Source organism: Coregonus clupeaformis, chromosome 8 (genome assembly GCF_020615455.1).
Source record: "Coregonus clupeaformis isolate EN_2021a chromosome 8, ASM2061545v1, whole genome shotgun sequence".
In the NCBI taxonomy this organism is placed as follows: Eukaryota; Metazoa; Chordata; class Actinopteri; order Salmoniformes; family Salmonidae; genus Coregonus; species Coregonus clupeaformis.
Genome location: NC_059199.1, coordinates 25,050,150 through 25,069,942, shown reverse-complemented (window position 1 = coordinate 25,069,942; position 19,793 = coordinate 25,050,150). Strand labels below are relative to the sequence as shown.

Genomic DNA, 19,793 nt, shown 5'->3' with positions numbered 1-19,793 from the left:
CCCCACCGGCTCTTGCGGAAAAACCTATCCGCCTTAGACCTGATATTGAATTGCCCAAAACCGGATGTCCCAACCCGGAAACGAGAGAATGGCCAACGAACAAAGGGGCGGAGAATGCACGTTTACGCGCACCACGTCAAATATGTCTAATTTCATTGGAAACATGTCGGCATCTGAGAAAATAACCAAGGTAAAGAAATGGTAGCTTTATTTTTCTAGCTAGCTAATTTACAACGGCTATGTTCATTGAAATTAGCCAGTTATTCAATACATCGAAGATCCATACCCGAAATGCAATATTTACAAGCAAGTTGTTTTGCTTGCAAAGTCTTGTTTCTGGCATTCTGCTAGCATGAAGGCAGCCCCCATGAACAATTAGCTAACTAGCTAGCCAGACACAGGTAGAAAATGGCTCTGGAAGATTTAGGTAAAGGTTCACAATGAAACATTTAAAGCAAATATTCCTACGTTCTGCAATGCATTTTGTGGAGATTGAGTGTCTGACATTTTCCAACTTCAACTTCAGTAGCTAGCTATCAAGTTGGGTCGTGCATACAATAGGAAAAGTTCAATTTCTACACGTGCGTGTATTTCAGTGTCACTCATTACAATTGCAACATTACCTCTGGAGTTTGTGCAGCAGATGGATAACACTTCTAGCTATTATGGATGTTAAAATCTCTCTTGTTACGGTTGTATTCATTAATTCAGTATATGATTTGGAATGTGATCTGCATCTGTTGCACATCAAATAAGTTCCAATGAGTGCTACTTCATATGCTGCTCTGGTATTTTCCCAATGTTTAGGAGTTGTCTGAGAGTGATGCATTGGAAACTGATCCTAAAGTGAGACTCTCAAGCCAGTCGGATGGTATGGATGTAAATTGAGAATGTATGGATGTAAATTGAGAATGTATATATTTAGACAAATATTTGTATACTGTAGATTCTCAAAATATATATATATATATATATATATATATATATATATATATATATATATACACACAGCTTTTATTGAAATCCATTTGGGTTGTGCTGTGCATGTTGATGCAGAGGCGTTGAATGTTTCCTAGGTGATACAAGTACTGCCACAGCAGTTATTACCATGGAGACCGAGCCCATGGGTGGAATGCTGTCACAGTCACTGTTCCAGGAGATTCAGGGGGATGGTTCGAAAAACGGGGAGGAGAGCGAACGACTATCAACAACATCCTCTTCTGTGTCAGGCAGAAACCTCGCAGGTAAAAGATTGATCTATATAGTATCCATGGTTACAAGACTGCATTAACATTGATTTAATGTTTACATCTTTCTTATTGTCAGTTCTCTCTGTTTTCTCTCTCTCTTCCTTAGTTTTCATAATCTGTTTTAATCGATGATTCCTTCGTTTATTGCCCCCTCACAGGACATGCAGCAAAGACCCTTCCATCCACGTCCTCTTCACTCTCCTCCACTTCCTCTCCTTCTGGCAGAGCAAAGATGAGTGTTTTTGGTCCTGGAAGTAAAGCTCTCCCACCCCACCCCTCATCCTCCTCTCCCCATCCCTCATCCTCCTCTCCCCCTCCTGTCACTGGCCAGACAGCAAAGATACACCGTGCTCGCAAGACCATGAACAGACCTCCCCCAACACAGGTGAGTCTCCTAAGACGATGGCTGGTAGTAGCACTATATTCTTTAGTATAGCCATTTTATACTGTGATATCAATCAAAAAGGCCATATCTTATGTTCGAGTTAGTATGTTGACAAATGAGTATTTTACCACTGAAGTTTTCTATTCCTGTCACATTAACCACTTCCTGACCATCTGACCCATTGAGTCTTTGCCTTTCAGGTGAGGTGTATTGAGTCGCCAATCGTGCCAGTCAACCCCACAGACCCCACGACTAGCTTCACGACAGAGAGTGATACTGGTCAGTGTTGAAATATTGCATACATTTTGAATGTTATATCGTATTTGTGCATCTCTGAGTGATGTTCTATCGATTCCCAGGGTCATTTCATGTGTATCTGAGCCATTCTCCATTCAAGCAGGCTGAAATATAGCCGGAACGATGTGTTTTTCTCCGGGAACCCTATAGAACGTCGCTCATAGATGCACAAATACAATATAAAATTCAAAATGGGTGAATCTTTCCTTTTAATGTTTGTGTGTAAGATTACTTACTGTTTAGTTTGAATTCTGTCAAGTTAATTGTCTTTTACTCAGCAGCAGCAAAAAGGAGAAGGTTGGGCCAAGGTTATGATGGTACACCTGAGAAGGCAGAGAGCTCAATAGGCACAGAGCAGAAGGTAAGGACGGGGCAGGGGTGTGTTAGTGCTTTATTATAGCATGAAGATAATAGTTGCTTATAATAGGTCTCATGTTGAGATATTAAGTAGTGACCCTGACCTAACGTTTTGTTTTTGTTACTTGAATTTCAGGCAGATCGTGTACTCCGCGAGGCGGCGAGACGGCGTGACAGTTGGCTGGAGGACTTGGAGGAGGATGCAGATGAGGACGAGTTTCTTCTCTATAACCCCTATGCAAGAGACGACACGGACGCAGCCTACTCCGACAGCAAGGTCAGAGGCTAATATCAATGTGACTGACACGCTCTCCACAGAATAAATATGATTATTGTGGCCACAACCCATTTGTATTAACCCTTTAACAGACAGCTCATATGAATTTTGACAACAATTAAACATGAATTTTGTTTGGCATATTTGATCATCTCGATCAATGCCATTTAGTAAAATGGTAATGTCGTTTTCATTATCAGACTCCCATCTTTTTTGAAACGAGCATTCAAAGATGGTTGAAAACCAGGAAGTGAACATGAGCAAAATTGAACCGCATTTATCACACATTTTTCTTTACTAATTGTGTATAAATAGAAAATTACAACATTGTAAAATGTTGTTGACATCTAAAACATAATTTAAGAATGATTGAATTACTGTTGTTTTACAATTGTAGGAACTCTTGAAAAATATGCTCTACCAGGTGGTTGAATTGCCCATTTAAAGGAATGCTATGAAGTCAAAGCTAGTGATAATGGAGAAATATTGTTATGGGATTTTTTTTGTCTGTGCGAATACAACAATTATTTCAAATCCATATCATTATTCACGGTCTGCCTGTTATCTTCGGTATGTTTCACAATATCATTCAGTACATGCCATGTTACTGATATTTGAAGCATTTGAACTGTAAATGCATTAATTTACATTCATTCTAATGTTCATATTTTGACACACAAATGTATGATATTTATTAATATTTGATATCAGTCCTCATTTCACTGGGCCTATCTTCCATTAAAAGTAAAAGAGGCAGACATAATGTAAAGTCATGTATCATTTTTGACATTATTTAAAAAGTCTTTGCACATTCCTATACAAAATTAGTTTACGCTAATTGGGCAACTCAACCGGTTTGCGACGCATTATCTATCAAAGTGTAAGTTGTGCAAACACATTTTTTTCATTTATTAGCCTATACTGAGGCTAAATACATATTTTGTAGGGAAAAAATGTCCTGATATTTTTTCCTTGTGTAGCAGTTGAATGGTTAATGCTGAATTGCCACAATTTTGAATTGATACAAGGAAACTGTTGCTGCTCTCTTTCGATATGTATATCTTCCATTTATCCTTTTGCAGTCTGAAGATGGTGGAATAGAGGGAAGGCTACATGAAAGAGATGCAGAGGAGTCTGGTAACATGTCAGATCATGTGAGTAGTTTAACCCGTCCTGTGTTGGTAGCTACAATCATTTACCGTGTTTCGTAAGATTCCCTTGCTGGAACATAATATCTATTTGGGCAAAGCAATGTTTCTCTGCCGGTCAACCAAACCCTCTTTGTCCACAGAGCTCTGAGTCGGGCCCACAGAGGCTGGGCCAGAGGAACAAAGTGAGCAGCGATTCGCCATGGACTCGCCCAGGGCGGGGAAAAGGGAGAGAGAGAGCCGAAGGAGTAGAGGCAGGAAGAGGTGAGTGACGGGGAGATCTTTATTAGTTTGTATAAATAGTCTTATCACCGGCACTATCATTATCACCACAGTGCCCTATTGCTGGTCAATTATTATTTTCTGTTGTAACTCCCAGCAGTGTCGGCAGCATCTGCTCTAGGTGGGTCCTGCGAGTACACAGAGGTTGCCTTGGGCTCCCTGGACATCGCGGCAGCAGACAGCCTAACACTCTCACCTCACCACGGTAGGTCGATTGTGTTCACACACAATACACAATCTGCATGTCTTTATCTGTGGTCTCTCAGGGTCAAATCCTAGCTTGACGTATGCTTCCTGAAACTTTGACACAAATCTCCCATTGATGTCTTGTGAACACATTATTTGCGTACATAACTAAAGCCACGATATGGTTCTCAGTGAATAGCACTGATTATATGCTACAGTGAATAGTACTATTTAACACCGATGTGGGAATGTCTTATCTGCATGTCTGTGTAGAAGGCAGTGATGCTGGAGAGACGGAGCGTCTGGAGGAGCTGCCTCTGTGTAGCTGCAGGATGGAGGCACCACGCGTAGACAGCGCCAGCAGACGGCCCAACAGACTCTGCATGGCCACAGAGAGCGTCAATGGAGAGGTGTGTGTGGCTGTGCACATGTAGCCTAGGATTCTTTTCAACAGCGGTGGCAAAGTTAGTGTCGGGGGGCTTGGTTGTGGCAGTGGCCAATGGTGCAGTCTCTGACTGAACATTTTAGAGGCCCTCTTGGCCACACGGACAAAAAATAGCAGTTTTTAAACAAATAGCCTGCAATTCTACACATTTTGCCATGGGGCGGAGAGAATTTGCAGATTTAGAGCAAATTTCTAGCAATTCTGCACATTTTACCATGGCTTATGCAGTGTTCTTATGCTATCGAAGTATGAAAATGTATGCACTCACTAACTGTAAGTCGCTCTGGATATTAGCGTCTGCTAAATGACTAAAATGTAAATGTGAGTGACTCAAACATTATAACAAAATCAATAGGGGTCCCATGCCATTACATTTTTGGAATTTTAGATTCTCCCTGTTGGTCTAGTTTTTATTCTAGTGGTTGTTAGTTCTCAAAGATGATCTTATTAAAAAATATATAGCTCCACTATCTTTACTACTTATTTTGTATATATTTTTTACATCATATTTTAGGGAGTGGTGGCCATTTTTATTTTTTTTGTCATTTAGCAGACGCTCTTATCCAGAGCGACTTACAGGAGCAATTAGGGTTAAGTGCCTTGCTCAAGGGCACATCGACAGATTTTTCACCTAGTCGGCTCGGGGATTAGAACCAGCGACCTTTCGGTTACTGGCACAACGCTCTTAACCACTAAGCTACCTGCCGCCCCAGCAATTTTTCACTTTCCCTCTGTCTTTCGCAGCTGGTGGGCTGTACCAATATCATTCTGAAGGGGGAGACCATGCGGCCGTCCAGTCGGGTTTCCCTCATGGTGTTGTGCGAGAGCCATCGGTCACATATGGTCAAACATCACTGCTGCCCTGGATGTGGATACTTCTGTATCGCGGTAAGGTTTTGTGCCACCCCCACAATCACACATACTATCTGATGTCAAAGAACTGGATAGGTGAAAGCAAATTCCAAGTAGACATCCTCCATATTGCTTTCACCTTAGACCTAGCTTGTGTTTTCAGATCTGTAAAGATGGAGAGGAGACACAGAGAGGCCACTGCAGACACTTGAAATGCATTATAAGTCTGCATGTACAGCATATGTTTGACCTGGTCTTAACCCTCACACCCCTCCCTATCTCTGATCTCCCAGGGCACCTTCCTAGAGTGCTGTCCGGACCAGCGCATCGCCCACCGCTTCCACCGGGGTTGTGTGACAGTGCTCGGGGCTGGGAGGGGCAGGGGCATGGGCACAGGCATGCTCTTCTGCCCCCACTGTGGTGAGGATGCCTCGGAGGCCCAAGAGGTCACCATCCCCCCCACAGCATCTGCGGTCACAGTGGTCACCACCTCAGCCTCCTCCACCACCACACCGTCCCTCCCACACCCCATCCCCTCGGCCCTCTCCCTGGCGGCCTCCACAGGGGCGCTGAAGAACGGGAAGAGGCCGGAGGGCCCTATCAGGTGAGGATGGAGGGAGATGAAGATGTGTGAAATGACTAAGTGTAGGATGCCGTATGATATTTTCTACACTGCACTTCAATCTGCAATCATTGGATGCTTTTGCTCTGCTTGTTGTGTATTTCTGGATAATTGATTTGAGCTTGTGTCTGTGTCATTATTATTTGATAACTATTCATGTGGAAATTATGGATATTCGCACCACCCTAATTGTCCCAGCCTTTTTTTACTCACTCTCTTTCTCCTCTCTATTTGTCAGTGCGAGGATGCGTGGGGTGATAAAGAAGGACCCGGAGCAGCAGCCCCCCCAAGCCGCTGTGGCAGCAGGGCCTGTCAACGCAGCCCCCCCAGGGGAGGGGGGAGTGGACAGTGTGGGACCCTCCCTCTGTCTGCCCAATGGGAAGCCAGTCTGTCCCAGTGCACTTCCCCCAGGGCCCAGTAGGGCGGCACTGCAGAATGCCATTCTCACCCAGGACACTGAGAAGTGAGACAAAATAATAAAATAGACTAATAATGGTCTGTCTTATAGAATATCATTATTTATTGCAAATCAATGATTGATGGGAATTGCTTACAGCTAGATTTGGGCCCTGTTTAGATGCTTTGAAAATACATCCATCTTTCCTCCCTTTGTTGAAATTCAAAATTTTCTGAACTGATTGAATTGGGGAAATGTATTTAATGGTGTTGGGTCAGTGGTTAGTCCAAGGAAAAGATGTGGGAGCGATGCATTTTACACAGAGTCCTGACAACCATAACATAGGAGCTGTTCTCACGTGATGATTATTGGTTGTGATTGGTCAGGAGGAAGAAGCTGAGGTTTCACCCCCGCCAGCTCTATCCAGCCGCCAAGCAGGGCGAGGTGCAGCGAGTTCTGCTCATGCTCAGTAAGTGTCATAAGGAGTCTGTTTTGTATTTTACTGTTAGATAAAATACATTCCTGATCTGATTGCATGTTTTGTCCTCTCTTTCATCAGCTCTGGAAACTCGTGTTACCACTGTTCTTTCACATAAGTGCAAGTGAATGAATGAGTTGATATTGACTCCTACTGCTGCTAATAACCCGTCCACTCCACTTACTCTCTCTGTTTGGTTCAGTGGAGGGCATAGACCCAGCCTACCAGGCTGACTCCCAGAACAGACGCTGTGCTCTCCACGTTGCCGCCCAGAGAGGCCTGCTGGAGGTCTGCTACATGCTGGTGCAGGTGAACAACCTTTTCATTTCAATTACAACTGGGTGATATTCATTAGGCAGTTTTCTGTTGCAAATGTTTTACTACGGTGTCCCCAAATGAATACGACCCTGCTCTTTATCGTTATGGTCAATGATAAAAGTGACTCCTTTACACTTATTCACCCAAATATGGATCAGAGTGTCACTCAGACAGTTATTATTCACCAGAGTGCTCAAATAAATGTATTGTCTATTTACAGGCAGGTGCTAAACTAGACGTCCAAGACAAATCCATGAGGACCCCTCTCCTGGAGGCAATCGTCAACAACCATGTAGAGGTGACCAGGTACCTGGTCCAGAGTGGAGCCTGCGTCTATCACACTGTGAGTGTCTGGTAAACAGCCCCTATACCAAAGCCAACCCGCTAACACTAGTAGAGGCTCTAATAACATGAGCCGTAAAGGATTTAAACCTGAAAGAATTTGATAATCACCTTGAGTCACCCCAGAAGTCAACAGGATAATATATTATAGACTAACTATAGCTAGGACCTGTAGGTGGTATGTTAATACAATCTTGATTGCGATCAAATTATCCACTTCTGACAATATTAAAATATGAGATTTTTTCTGTCCACCTCTCCTATTGTCTTTTCTCCTTCTCCTCTTCCCCTCAACTATTCTATTTTTTTCCATTCTCTTTCCATCTCCCTTTTCCCTTATTTTCCTCTCTTCTCCCCTCCTCCCTCTCTTCTCCCCCTCCTCTGCTCTCCAGGAAGAAGATGGCTACACTGGTCTCCACCACGCAGCCAAACTGGGCAGTCTGGACATTGTCACCCTTTTGTTGGAGACGGGACAGGTGGACATCAACGCACAGGTGGGGAAGAGCGAGAGAGGAACACTCTTGGGCTCTAGACAGGGTGGCAACAACCAACAAGTCAGTGTGTGTGTGTTTTATCAGTCTGTCACTCTTTGTCGACTGTGTACTTTGCACTGCATCATGTCCAATGACCACGTTGTCTGGGTTCTGAGAATAATTGTTTATAATTTATCTTGATTCAGACTATGCATGCACAGTTGAAGATAATGATTCTCTTTATTTGATGTAAAGTTGTAATTTTTTTTTTTTACTTCGGCTAACCAGAGTTTGTCTAATTTCAAACTGAATCCCTCTGTATGTTATGTTTGTCTATGCAGTGTAATACTCCTTTACTTAGCGTAGCACTAACACCTTCCTTTGTAGGGATAGTAATCATTCAATGTACTCAATAACAGATACTGTATCATGTGTCACTTGGTAGTGTTAGTTACCTGTAGTTCTTAATTAGTCAATAGACTGAGTTAACTATTACCACCAGAATAAACCTGTATGTTTAATCTATCTACCAGTTCCATGTAATGTACTTGTGTTTGGCTGTATTGGCTTGAGTACCATTGTATAGTCCAGTCCCCTTATCCTCTGAGTCAATGTGCTGTATCCCGCTTTCAGGATAGTGGAGGCTGGACTCCTATCATCTGGGCTGCAGAGCACAAGCACATCAAGGTCATCAGAGCACTTCTTAACAGGGGGGCTGATGTCACCCTCAAGGACAAGGTTAGTCTTTGTCCTGGTATAACAACATATGGGAATACAATGGCCAAACTGATTTTGAAGGAAGATGTGTAGGATTTATAGGCACAAATCCTTGAAACGACAGCATTTGCTTCTTTATACTTCATTTATTGAAGGTCAGTGTCATTTTGGTTGTAGGACTCCAATTCTTTATAAATATATATATATATACAGTAGTCAGCCACCAATTGTGCAAGTTCTCCCACTTAAAAAGATGAGAGGCCTGTAATTTTCATCATAGGTACACGTCAACTATGACAGACAAATTGAGAAAAAAAAATCCAGAAAATCACATTGTAGGATTTTTAATGAATTTATTTGCAAATTATGGTGGAAAATAAGTATTTGGTCAATAACAAAAGTTTCTCAATACTTTGTTATATACCCTTTGTTGGCAATGACACAGGTCAAACGTTTTCTGTAAGTCTTCACAAGGTTTTCACACACTGTTGCTGGTATTTTGGCCCATTCCTCCATGCAGATCTCCTCTAGAGCAGTGATGTTTTGGGGCTGTCGCTGGGCAACACGGACTTTCAACTCCCCTCCAAAGATTTTCTATGGGGTTGAGATCTGGAGACTGGCTAGGCCACTCCAGGACCTTGAAATGCTTCTCTCGAAGCCACTCCTTCGTTGCCCGGGCGGTGTGTTTGGGATCATTGTCATGCTGAAAGACCCAGCCACGTTTCATCTTCAATGCCCTTGCTGATGGAAGGAGGTTTTCACTCAAAATCTCACGATACATGGCCCCATTCATTCTTTCCTTTACACAGATCAGTCGTCCTGGTCCCTTTGCAGAAAAACAGCCCCAAAGCATGATGTTTCCACCCCCATGCTTCACAGTAGGTATGGTGTTCTTTGGATGCAACTCAGCATTCTTTGTTCTCCAAACACGACGAGTTGAGTTTTTACCAAAAAGTTATATTTTGGTTTCATCTGACCATATGACATTCTCCCAATCCTCTTCTGGATCATCCAAATGCAAACTTCAGACGGGCCTGGACATGTACTGGCTTAAGCAGGGGGACACGTCTGGCACTGCAGGATTTGAGTCCCTGGCGGCGTAGTGTGTTACTGATGGTAGGCTTTGTTACTTTGGTCCCAGCTCTCTGCAGGTCATTCACTAGGTCCCCCCGTGTGGTTCTGGGATTTTTGCTCACTGTTCTTGTGATCATTTTGACCCCACGGGATGAGATCTTGCGTGGAGCCCCAGATCGAGGGAGATTATCAGTGGTCTTGTATGTCTTCCATTTCCTAATAATTGCTCCCACAGTTGATTTCTTCAAACCAAGCTGCTTACCTATTGCAGATTCAGTCTTCCCAGCCTGGTGCAGGTCTACAATTTTGCTTCTGGTGTCCTTTGACAGCTCTTTGGTCTTGGCCATAGTGGAGTTTGGAGTGTGACTGTTTGAGGTTGTGGACAGGTGTCTTTTATACTGATAACAAGTTCAAACAGGTGCCATTAATACAGGTAACGAGTGGAGGACAGAGGAGCCTCTTAAAGAAGAAGTTACAGGTCTGTGAGAGCCAGAAATCATGCTTGTTTGTAGGTGACCAAATACTTATTTTCCACCATAATTTGCAAATAAATTCATTAAAAATCCTACAATGTGGTTTTCTGGATTTTTTTTCTTCTAAATTTGTCTGTCATAGTTGACGTGTACCTATGATGAAAATTACAGGCCTCTCTCATCTTTTTAAGTGGGAGAACTTGCACAATTGGTGGATGACTAAATACTTTTTTCCCCCACTGTGTGTATATATATATATATATATATATATATATTTTTTTTACATTAATTGATTGTGATCAAAGTCCCTCTGGGATGATACAAATCTCTCCTCCTCTCTCTCTCTCTATTAGGAGATGAATGTGTGTCTCCACTGGGCATCCTTCGCAGGCTGTGTGGAGATAGCAGAGATGGTCCTGAACGCCGGCTGCCAGCTGTCCTCTGTCAACATGCACGGGGACACTCCCCTACACATCGCTTCCAGGGAGGGCTTCCTCGAGTGTGTCACGTGAGTAGCCCAATACCCTGTCAATCGCATCCAGCGGTTACTCTTGTAGTCTATTAGTTTGGAATAGAAGGAATTTGTCCGTAGATACTTATCTGAAGTCATTTGAGCATTTTACGCCCCTAATGGTTGCGGTTATCATATGGGGTGGGTAATCTGATCCTAGATCTGTGCCTAAGGGCAACTTTAGCACCTTGTTTGATTGCTTATCTCCTCTCTCTACAGGCTTTTCCTCTCTAGGGGGGCAGACATTGACATCATGAACAGGGAAGGGGACACACCTCTTTCTCTGGCGCGTTCCGATTCGCCCGTCTGGGTGTCACTCCAGATAAACAGAAAGCTGCGCAGGGGGATAGCCAATCGCATGCTTCGTACAGAGAAGATCATCAGCAGTGACGTAGCCCAGGGGTATGAGAATGTGCCTATCCCCTGTGTGAACGCAGTGGATGATGAGGGATGTCCCTCAGACTACAAGTACGTCTCTGAGAACTGTGAGACTTCAGCCATGAACATTGACCGCAACATCACGCACTTACAGGTACATACATACGGTAACAACACACACTTATAGATGATACATACATATGATACTTGTTATCATTGATCATGCATGCATCCTGTGTCTGTATCTGTCCCTCAGCACTGCAGCTGCACAGATGACTGCTCCTCCAGCAACTGTCTGTGTGGACAGCTCAGTATCCGCTGCTGGTACGACAAGGTTAGTGACACATGATTTATTTTACAGCCCACTTTATTTGGATATAAAAGTATGTAAATGTTGGGGTTGTAGTTTATATTTGATTAAGGAAATTGACAAACTGGAACCTTGTAAATATCCTGGGTTTTCAGAGATCTTGCTCTCGTTCTTCAAATTGTACATATTATATCTTATTAAACTGTGGATAGTTTGTTGAACACATTATTTGTGATGGACTTTCCAAATAAAGTGTAACAAACTGTATTTCCATTTTTTGTCCCCCATTATGAAATTGGGGAGGGGACTGTGGATCTGTCTCCGTCCATCCGGTTGTACGTTCGTACGTTAGTCACACACGATATCTCAGACAGCACTGGCCCTATTTTGACAAAACTTGGGTGAATGATGTGTCTTGCCATATAGATCCAGCATTTACAAAATTACACTGATTGGCCAGATGGTGGCGCAATAACAATAAATTGAAAATTCAAACTTTGAAAGGGTCACGCCCTCACCCAGTTTTAACTAAAGTCATGAAATTCGGTACATATGTCCCTCTCCTCACAAGGAAAAAATGTGTCTCTGGATCCATAAGGTCCGTCATGATGGATTTCCCTCCGTTTTGAATTTTGTGAAAAACACTTACTCTTCTGGCACCGACTGACTGATCTGCACAAAACTTGATATGTGGCCTCTATGGACAAAGGTCTCTCAGTGCAATATTTTCCAGACTAGTACCTAAAACAACATGGCCGATATTGACCAATAAACATTCACGTGGATATTCATATTGTAACAATTTGGTACACGTGTTGCAAACACTGTCAATACTCAACATATGCAAGAACATTAATATCGACCACACAGGGGCGCTATAACGGGCACATGTTTATCTCATGATCTGTTTGAATCAGAGTGCTGAAATTTGCCACACATGCTCAGGGATATGAGTCTAGCTAACCCACGTGATACCTCAGACTTCACTGGCCCAATTTTTATGAAATTTGGGTGAATGATGCGTCTGAAAAGATGTAGCATAAAGCTTACTTAATTATTAGATACAAAAAAAAAAGGATTTTCACTGCATCCGGGATAACGTATACAGATGATTCGGCTTTACAACCTCTCCCCCTAAAAATTGGTTTACCAGTAAGCCAACTTCATAGACTGCGTCGCATCTGCGACACAGGAAGAATATGATAGACAATTAAATGATCTCCTTGAGTGTTTTCGCTTTAGAGGATACCTTGATACCTGGCTTGATAAAGCTTAAAAACAAGTTAAAAGCTTGAACAGAAGCCAGTTACTTAATAAATCCCAACAAAAACAGAATAAACAGTTTTCTGTAAACTATATACTTACTTTCAATGATAGCCATAATGACATCAAGTCTATTGTCAATAAACATTGGCATAGATTATCATCAGACTCCTCTTGAAATTCTGACTTCCAGAATCCACCTTTATTCACCTATAAACGATCAAGAAATCTATCAAACATATTGGTTAAATCAGATGTAGTCGGAGAGAGAAGAGGCATTCATGAAAGGATGCTTCCCCTGTAGATCATGTACCTCTTGTAGCACCATAAGGAAACAAAGTCATGTATAACTTGCACTACTAAAGGAGTTATTTATTTGTTAGTGTTCTTGCAATAAGATTTATATTGGAAAAACATCCCGTTTTGGAGAACATAAATCCACTATTAGACGTCAAGATATCACCTCGCCAGTTGCGAGATACTTTATAGAACAAAATCATTCTAATAATGAATTGCGTTGCATCGGGATCGAAAAAGTTCATCCACCACGTAGAGGTGATTACGACAACAAATTACTCCAAAGAGAAACCATGTGGATATATAAATGAAATTCTGTATCTCCACACTGTTTAAACAAATCATTAGATTTCACCTCCTTCCTATAAGCTACATTTAGACAAATGGACAGTGTTCTTTTATATCAGATTTTACGTATCGTTTATGAGTTGGCCCCACATATTTATGAACGGCTGTGCCTGATGTCCTTTGTGTTGGGCTGTCTCATGAATTTATATGATGTATTCAGGTGAGCGGACACCTGGGGCGGTTGATTCGTGAGTTGCCCTTCGTGCCCGCTCCTATACCCATTGTGACTAATTTGTATACAGGTAGAAAAGCCACATCTCTGATTGGCAGATGAGTGGCAATCCTGATTAGAAGCACCTGCTGCCCATCGGTTGTTCTTTACAAATACTGTTTTGAATTGAAACCTACACACTGAAGAAGGCTGTAAAGCCGAAACGTTTGTGAACGCTTTCCCTGATGCAGTGAAAATAATGTAAAAAAAATGGAATAAGGAAGTAAGCTTTATGCTACATTTAAGTGCGAACACCATTTTGTTTGTCTGAATTTGCGGGTTTTACATGATGTTCTCTTTTGATGAATGATGCGTCTGGCCATAAGAGATCCGGCATTTACAAAATTGCACTGATTGACCACTGTGCTCTTGGAAACTGTCAAAACTCTAGAAATTGTTTTATACCCGTCCACAGATATATGCCTCATCACAATTATATCTCAAAGATCTACAGACAGTTCCTTGGACTTCGTAGTATAGTTTCTGCTCTGACATGCACTGTCAATTGTGGAACCTTTTATATCTAATTTGTGGGGGACTACATGTGTTTTCTGTGTTTACCAGGACCACCGGTTACTCCAGGAGTTCAATAAGATCGAACCACCTCTCATATTCGAATGTAACCTGGCGTGCTCCTGCTACCGCACCTGCAAGAACAGAGTGGTGCAGGCGGGCATCAAGTAAGAGCTGTGTTACCACACCACTGTACACATTTAAATCGAATTAGAACACTATTGTATACAGTGCCTTCAGAAAGTATTCATACCCCATGACTTATTCCACATTTTGTTGTTACAGCCTGAATTCGAAATGGATTAAATATTAATTTTTTTTCTAGAAAGTTTTGCACATTTATTAAAAATGAAATACAGAAATCTCATTTACTTAAGTATTCACACCCCTGAGTCAACACTTTGTAAAAGCACCTTTGGCGGTGATTACAGTTTTAAGTCGTCTTGGATATGTCTGTATCAGCTTTACACATCTGGATTTGGGGATTTTCTCCCATTCTTCCTTGCAGATTGTCTCAAGCTCTGTTAAGATAGATGGGGAGTGGTGGTGAAGACCAATCTTCAAGTCTTTCCACTGATTTTTTATGGGATTCAAGTCTGGTCTTTGGCTGGGCCACTCAAGGACTTTCACATTCTTGTTCTGAAGCCATTCCAGCGTTGCTTTGGCTGTATGCTTGGGGTCATTGTCCTATTGTAACGTAAATCCTCATCCCAGTCTAAGGTCGTTTGCACTCTGAAGCAGATTCTCAATAAGGATTTGCCTGTATTTGGCTCCATTCATTGTTCCCTCCATCCTTACCAGTCTCCCATTCCCTGCTGCTGAAAAGCATTCCCATAGCATGATGCTGCCACCACCATGCTTCACGGTAGGGATGGTGTTAGACAGGTGATGAGCTGTGCCTTGTTTTCTCCACACATAACGCTTTGCATTCAGGCCAAATAGTTAATTTGTCTCATCAGACCACAGACTCCTTTGCCTAATGATCTCAGTCTTTCACGTGCCTTTTTTCAAACTCCAGGTGTGATGTCATGTGCCTTTTTTCTCAGAAGTGGCTTCCGTCTGGCCACTCTCCCATAAAGGCCAGATTGGTGAAGTGCTGTAGAGACCGTTGTCCTTCTGGCAGGTTCTCCCATCTCAGCCAAGGAACTATGTAGTTCTGTCAGAGTGGTCATTGGGATCTTGGTCACCTCCCTAACCAAGGTCATTCTTGCCTGGTTGCTCAGTTTGGTCAGACGGCCATCTCTAGGCAGAGTCTGTGTTGTTCCGTATTTTTTCAATTTCCCAATGATGGAGACCACTGTGCTCTTGGAAACTATCAAGACTCTAGAAATTGTTTTATACCCTTCCGCAGATACAGTTGAAGTTGGAAGTTTACATACACTTAGGTTTGAGTAATTAAAACTCGTTTTTCAACCACTCCATAAATGTATTGTTAACAAACTATAGTTTTGGCAAGTCGGTTAGGACATCTACGTTGTGCATGACACAAGTAATTTTTCCAACAATTGTTTACAGACAGATTATTTCACTTATTATTCACTATATCACAATTCCAGTGGGTCAGAAGTTTACATACACCAAGTTGACTGTGCCTTTAAACAGCTTGGAAAATTCCAGAAAATGATGTCAAAACTTCTGATAGGCTAATTGACATCATTTGAGTCAATTTGAGGTGTACCTGTGGATTTATTTCAAGGCCTACCTTCAAACTCAGTGCCTCTTTGCTTGACATCATGGGAAAATCAAAAGAAATCAGCCAAGACCTCAGACCTCCACAAGTCTGGTTCATCCTTGGGAGCAATTTCCAAACGGCTGAAGGTACCACGTTCATCTGTACAAACAATAGTACACAAGGATAAACACCACGGGACCACGCAGGACCTTGTGAAGATGCTGGAGGAAACAGGTAGAAAAGTATCTATATCCACAGTAAAACGAGTCCTATATCGACATAACCTGAAAGGCCGCTCAGCAAGGAAGAAGCCAATGCTCCAAAACTACCATAAAAAAGCCAGACTACGATTTGCAACTGCACATGGGGACAAAGATCGTACTTTTTGGAGAAATGTCCTCTGGTCTGATGAAACAACAATACAACGGTTTGGCCATAATGACCATTGTTATGTTTGGAGGAAAAAGGGGGTAGCTTGCAAGCCGAAGAACACCATCCCAACTGTGAAGCATGGGGGTGGCAGCATCATGCTGTGGGGGTGCTTTGCTGCAGGAGGGACTGGTGCGCTTCACAAAATAGATGGCATCATGAGGAAGAAAAATTATGTGGATATATTAAAGAAACATCTCAAGACATCAATCTTGCTTGGTCGCAAATGGGTCTTCCAAATGGACAATGACCCCAAGCATACTTCCAAAGTTGTGGCAAAATGGCTTAAGGACAACAAAGTCAAGGTATTGGAGTGGCCATCACAAAACCCTAACCTCAATCCTATAGAAAATGTGTGGGCAGAACTGAAACAGTGTGTGCGAGCAAGGAGGCCTACAAACCTGACTCAGTTACACCAGCTCTGTCAGGAGGAATGGGCCAACATTCACCCAACTTATTGTGGGAAGCTTGTGGAAGGCTACCCAAAACGTTTGACCCAAGTGAAACAATATAAAGGCAATGCTACCAAATACTAATTGAGTGTATGTAAACTTCTGACCCACTGGGAATGTGATGAAAGAAATAAAAGCTGAAATAAATCATTCTCTCTACTATAATTCTGACATTTCACATTCTTAAAATAAAGTGGTGATCCTAACTGACCTAAGACAGGGAATTTTTACTAGGATTAAATGTCAGGAATTTTGAAAACTGAGTTTAGAAGTATTTGGCTACGTTGTATGTAAACTTCCGACTTCATCTGTATATGCCCCATCACAATTCTATCTCAAAGATCTACGGACAGTTCCTTGGACTTCATAGTATAGTTTCTGCTCTGACATGCACTGTCAATTGTGGAACATTTATATAGACAGGTGTGTTTCTTTCTAAATCATGTCCAAACAATTGAATTGGCCACAAGTGGGCTCCAATCAAGTTGTATTGACATCTCAACAACGTTCAAAGGAAATTGGATAAACCTGATCTCAATTTGGATTGTCATAGCAAAGGGGTGTGAATACTTATTTAAATGAGATATTTCTGTATTTCATTTTCAATGAATTTGCTACAATTTCTAAAAACATGTTTTCACTTTGTCATTATAGGGTATTGTGTGTAGATGGGTGAGAAATCAATTGAATCCATTTTGAATTCAGGCTGTAAGACAACAAAATGTGGAATAAGTCATGGAGTATGAATACTTTCTGAAGGCACTATCTGTCCCACTGGGGACCAGTACAAAAAATGTATGCACTCTCTACTGTAAGTCACTCTGGATAAGAGCGTCTGCTAAATGACTAAAATGCTAATCTTACTGTCTGGTCTGTGTCCTGGTACAATCTCACTGGTATACTTTCTCTCTCTCTCTCTTAGGGTACGTCTCCAGTTGTACCGGACAGAGAAGATGGGATGGGGAGTTCGGGCTCTACAGGACATTCCCCAAGGCAGCTTCATCTGCGAGTAAGTGTGTGTGTGCGTGCGTATGGTTATTTTAAAGGAAATTAGTGTGTATAAAGGCAATTCGTAACCCAATTCCAAACATGCCTTGAGGCCACAGGTATGCTCCGATAGTGTAAAAACAAGCATACATTTATTTTCCAAACAAAGGTAATTTCATAGGCTATATTCCATCGATGATCAGACTTAAACGGCAAACAAAAAGTATAGACTAATAGCAGCTTTCTTAGTTCCAAGTATTAGCTTAGTGGTAAAAAAAAAAAAACTGTGCGGTACCGCCATACCTGAGGCTTAGTTGACCCATACTGCCAAAAACCTAAATAGAAAAGGGAAGGAGAACATGGGCGGGCGGGCGGGGGCGGGGGGGGGTTCCCAGGAAAGGCTCCATAATGCTTTTAAATACCGATGATCACCATAATGGAAAACCAAAAATCAACCATACTCAATAATTCATAATGCAATATGTATACTTATATTCAATATAGCACACAAAAAAAAAGAAGGGAATTTGGCTCCAACAGTAGCCAATCTAATGTTTTGCCAGTTCTATCAAATAGTTAATTGGCTTGTTGATGAATGTAAGTAACATTTCTCTCCACACAGATATGTAGGAGAACTGATCTCTGACGCAGAGGCAGATGTGAGAGAAGATGACTCTTACCTCTTTGACCTGGACAACAAGGTACCTCATCTGTTTTTCCTCTCATAGGGATTACACATAAAAACGATAAAATACATCAAATCAAATTTGATTTGTCACATGCGCCAAATACAACTGGTGTAGACTTTACCGTCATTTAGACACAGAGATACGTTTTTAAAAACATACCGCTGATATACCAATGCACCTTAGTACATCTCTCTCTCTCTCGCTCTCCTTCCCTCTAAAGGACGGGGAGGTGTACTGCATTGATGCCCGTTACTACGGTAACATCAGCCGCTTCATCAACCACCTGTGTGACCCCAACATCATCCCTGTGCGGGTGTTCATGCTGCACCAGGACCTGCGCTTCCCCCGCATCGCCTTCTTCAGTTCCAGAGATATCCTCACAGGACAGGAGCTAGGGTGAGAGGCTGCACCGCACGCACACTGTGGATCTGAGCGCCAGACACAAAATGGAAGCCCAGTGGAGTGGCTTTGATACTGCCTTAGGAAAGTTGAAACATGATTTGGCACCACTTTTTCAGTAAGAGTAGCATCTATTCCATATATCGCTTCTCTTGCACCAGAAATAAAATGGCCTGAGAGTATATTGTTTATTCCACTATGAATATGATATTAACGTACATTGTAATTCCAGGCTGATACAATTCTCAATGTTCTTTCTGTGTGCACAGGTTTGATTATGGAGACCGTTTCTGGGACATCAAGAGTAAATACTTCACCTGCCAGTGTGGATCAGAGAAATGCAAACACTCAGCGGAGGCCATCGCCTTGGAGCAGAGCAGGCTCGCTCGACTGGAAGCCTGTCCAGAATCGGAGACTGACCCTGGGCTTGCCATGCTAGGAAACTCCTAGGCTTCCCCTGGGGCCTGTTGTGTGTATTTCTCCGTTTTTACACTGTCACTGTTAATTTCGTATGAATTTGTGCAGTTATTGTTTCAGTGTGGTAGACAAACTTTAACCTTTTCCATGTATGGGGTATAAATGACTGACAAAAAAGGTGTCTTCTGTGTAAGACCCTTTCATACAGTACAGTATTGCCATGAGAGATCAGTGGCACTACAGCATGCTATGAAATGCCAGTTATGCTCACCACTTGCTGTGCCAAATACATACTGAACAATTAATTTCACAGTACTCTACCATGAAACAGTCTACTGCTGTGAAGTAATTGAAGAAGTTACCAACAGCTGACTTGTGTAGTAATGAAGTCATATTGCATATGTCTGTTTTTGTTTTATGTTTTGTCATTTTAATAAATGTGATTAAAAATTGACTAATGGATCCACATTTGTTTCAGCAGTGTTGCATTTCATACAACTCACTGAATATCAAGCAGCCCAGACAATCCAGAGAATTGGTGGTT

At 42.1% G+C, this 19,793-nt stretch overlaps 1 protein-coding gene across 6 annotated transcripts; it reads left to right on the top strand.

The window, feature by feature from the left end:
* The first annotated feature begins 88 nt into the window (after positions 1-88).
* Positions 89-19,703, top strand: LOC121571467 (histone-lysine N-methyltransferase EHMT2-like). 6 transcript variants are annotated; one of them, XM_045221874.1, is made up of 27 exons: positions 89-190; positions 808-871; positions 1,077-1,244; positions 1,409-1,635; positions 1,836-1,914; positions 2,214-2,293; positions 2,426-2,566; positions 3,649-3,720; positions 3,858-3,978; positions 4,094-4,201; positions 4,456-4,592; positions 5,372-5,515; positions 5,773-6,083; positions 6,340-6,564; positions 6,885-6,967; positions 7,179-7,285; positions 7,515-7,637; positions 8,029-8,190; positions 8,743-8,847; positions 10,727-10,881; positions 11,104-11,416; positions 11,519-11,596; positions 14,256-14,371; positions 17,680-17,766; positions 18,367-18,445; positions 18,654-18,829; positions 19,102-19,703. In XM_045221874.1, exons 1-27 carry the CDS (start codon positions 89-91, stop codon positions 19,280-19,282), a joined length of 3,744 nt encoding a protein of 1,247 aa, XP_045077809.1. In that variant the 3' UTR covers positions 19,283-19,703. The 6 variants fall into 6 exon arrangements, with proteins under 6 accessions (XP_045077809.1, XP_045077810.1, XP_041738880.2 ...); XM_045221875.1 differs by having other exon boundaries at positions 2,211-2,293; positions 4,097-4,201; XM_041882946.2 differs by having other exon boundaries at positions 2,211-2,293; positions 8,029-8,130.
* The last annotated feature ends 90 nt before the right edge of the window (positions 19,704-19,793 follow it).